We start from the raw sequence: 1268 nt of genomic DNA, 5'->3' as shown, positions 1-1268 counted from the left end.
CGGTGCGCCGGGACAAGGGGATCAACTCCGCGCGCCCCTCTGCCTCTGCCCTGCAGCCGCACTGGGCGGTCTCGGTGCTGGACCTGCCTGGCCCTTGGACCAGGTCTTTACGTACAGTGCTCCGCGAGGGCCTGGGGACCCCTGGGTTCGCGGCCTGACGCAAGGCCTAGCGGACTCCTGGACGCACTCGCGTTGTTTGAGCCCATATTTGGCGGGATGGGGGAAATACGTCACAAGTAGTAAAGGGACCCCTGATCCCAGCCCCCAGCCCCCAGAGACCACCCACCCCCGACTCCCGACCACACACCCACCCCCACCTCCGTCCCCACCCCCGACACACCTCCGTCCCCAGCCCCCCACCACACCCTCACCCCCAACCACAGCCCGCGCACCAGACGCCGCGTCCTCGGTGTCACCAGGGGCGGGGTGGACAAGTGCCTCCCCCCAGGCCGGGCCCGCCCTCCGCAGTCTCTCGGCCGGGACAGAGTCTTTCCGGTCGCGCCGGAGTCCAAAAACGTAGTCCGCCGTCTCAGCCTCTCCGCCCTGCGTCGATTTTTTGGTTTACAGGAATCCTGTTGCTTTAAATATGAAATACCGCGCCGGCATCAACTCTCGCGATCTTTGAGGCCGCATACTTATTACCCACAGTTCCCTTTCCTTTCTTTCTCATCCCGCCGCCCAAGATGGTGAGTGAGGTGTGGTTCCGCGATACGGTAATCGGGTCCCGGATTCACCCGCTGCCATCCTTCTCCAGGCGTGGCCCCACAGGGCCTCCTGCTCCCCCTAGCTCTAGGAGAGCTGTACCCGGTGTGGCACGGAGACATTGAGACGGACTAAAGCCCTGGGCGGCCGGGAGCGGGATGCGTTAGTTCCCATGCCGCTGGGCTGGAGGAGGAGAGCAGGGAGCGCCGCGGTGCGGGACTCGGACGGGGCCGAGGCGCTCGCAGTACTAGCGGCTTCTGGTTTTTCTGAGGGTCGCCCCAGAGGCTTTGACCAACGAGTCCGAGCCCGCTCCTGCTATTTCTGGAGCCTGCGGGGCCGCGGTTCAGACGCCATGAGTCTTGTACCAGGCGTCTCCTGGGTGGGCGACGGGAAGAGAGCGTGGCCTCGGCCTGGGCCTTACCCGGGCTCCGGCCACTCTGGGTGCCGGGGGCAGCGTGGTCGTGCGGCTGATGGTAGATGCCCTTGTCGGGTAACAGCGAGGACGTTCCCAGCAAGCAAGACCGCAGCTGCACAGGCTGGGGTGGCGCCGGGGGGCTTCAGGACGC

General features: G+C 65.9%; 1 protein-coding gene across 1 annotated transcript in view; it reads left to right on the top strand.

The window, feature by feature from the left end:
- Window positions 1–874: 874 nt before the first annotated feature.
- LOC108298773 (60S ribosomal protein L7a-like) overlaps window positions 875–1268 on the top strand; it is a 3401-nt gene continuing 3007 nt past the window's right edge. Inside the window, exon 1 of the mRNA XM_017521355.2 lies at window positions 875–1192. Coding sequence (XP_017376844.2) covers window positions 875–1192 — 318 coding nt within the window. The remainder of the gene's footprint in view (window positions 1193–1268) is intronic.

This window comes from Cebus imitator, unplaced genomic scaffold (assembly GCF_001604975.1).
Source record: "Cebus imitator isolate Cc_AM_T3 unplaced genomic scaffold, Cebus_imitator-1.0 Scaffold1076, whole genome shotgun sequence".
Classification (NCBI taxonomy): Eukaryota; Metazoa; Chordata; class Mammalia; order Primates; family Cebidae; genus Cebus; species Cebus imitator.
The sequence above is the reverse complement of the archived record's forward strand: the minus strand, read 5'-3'. Positions and strand labels throughout refer to the sequence as shown.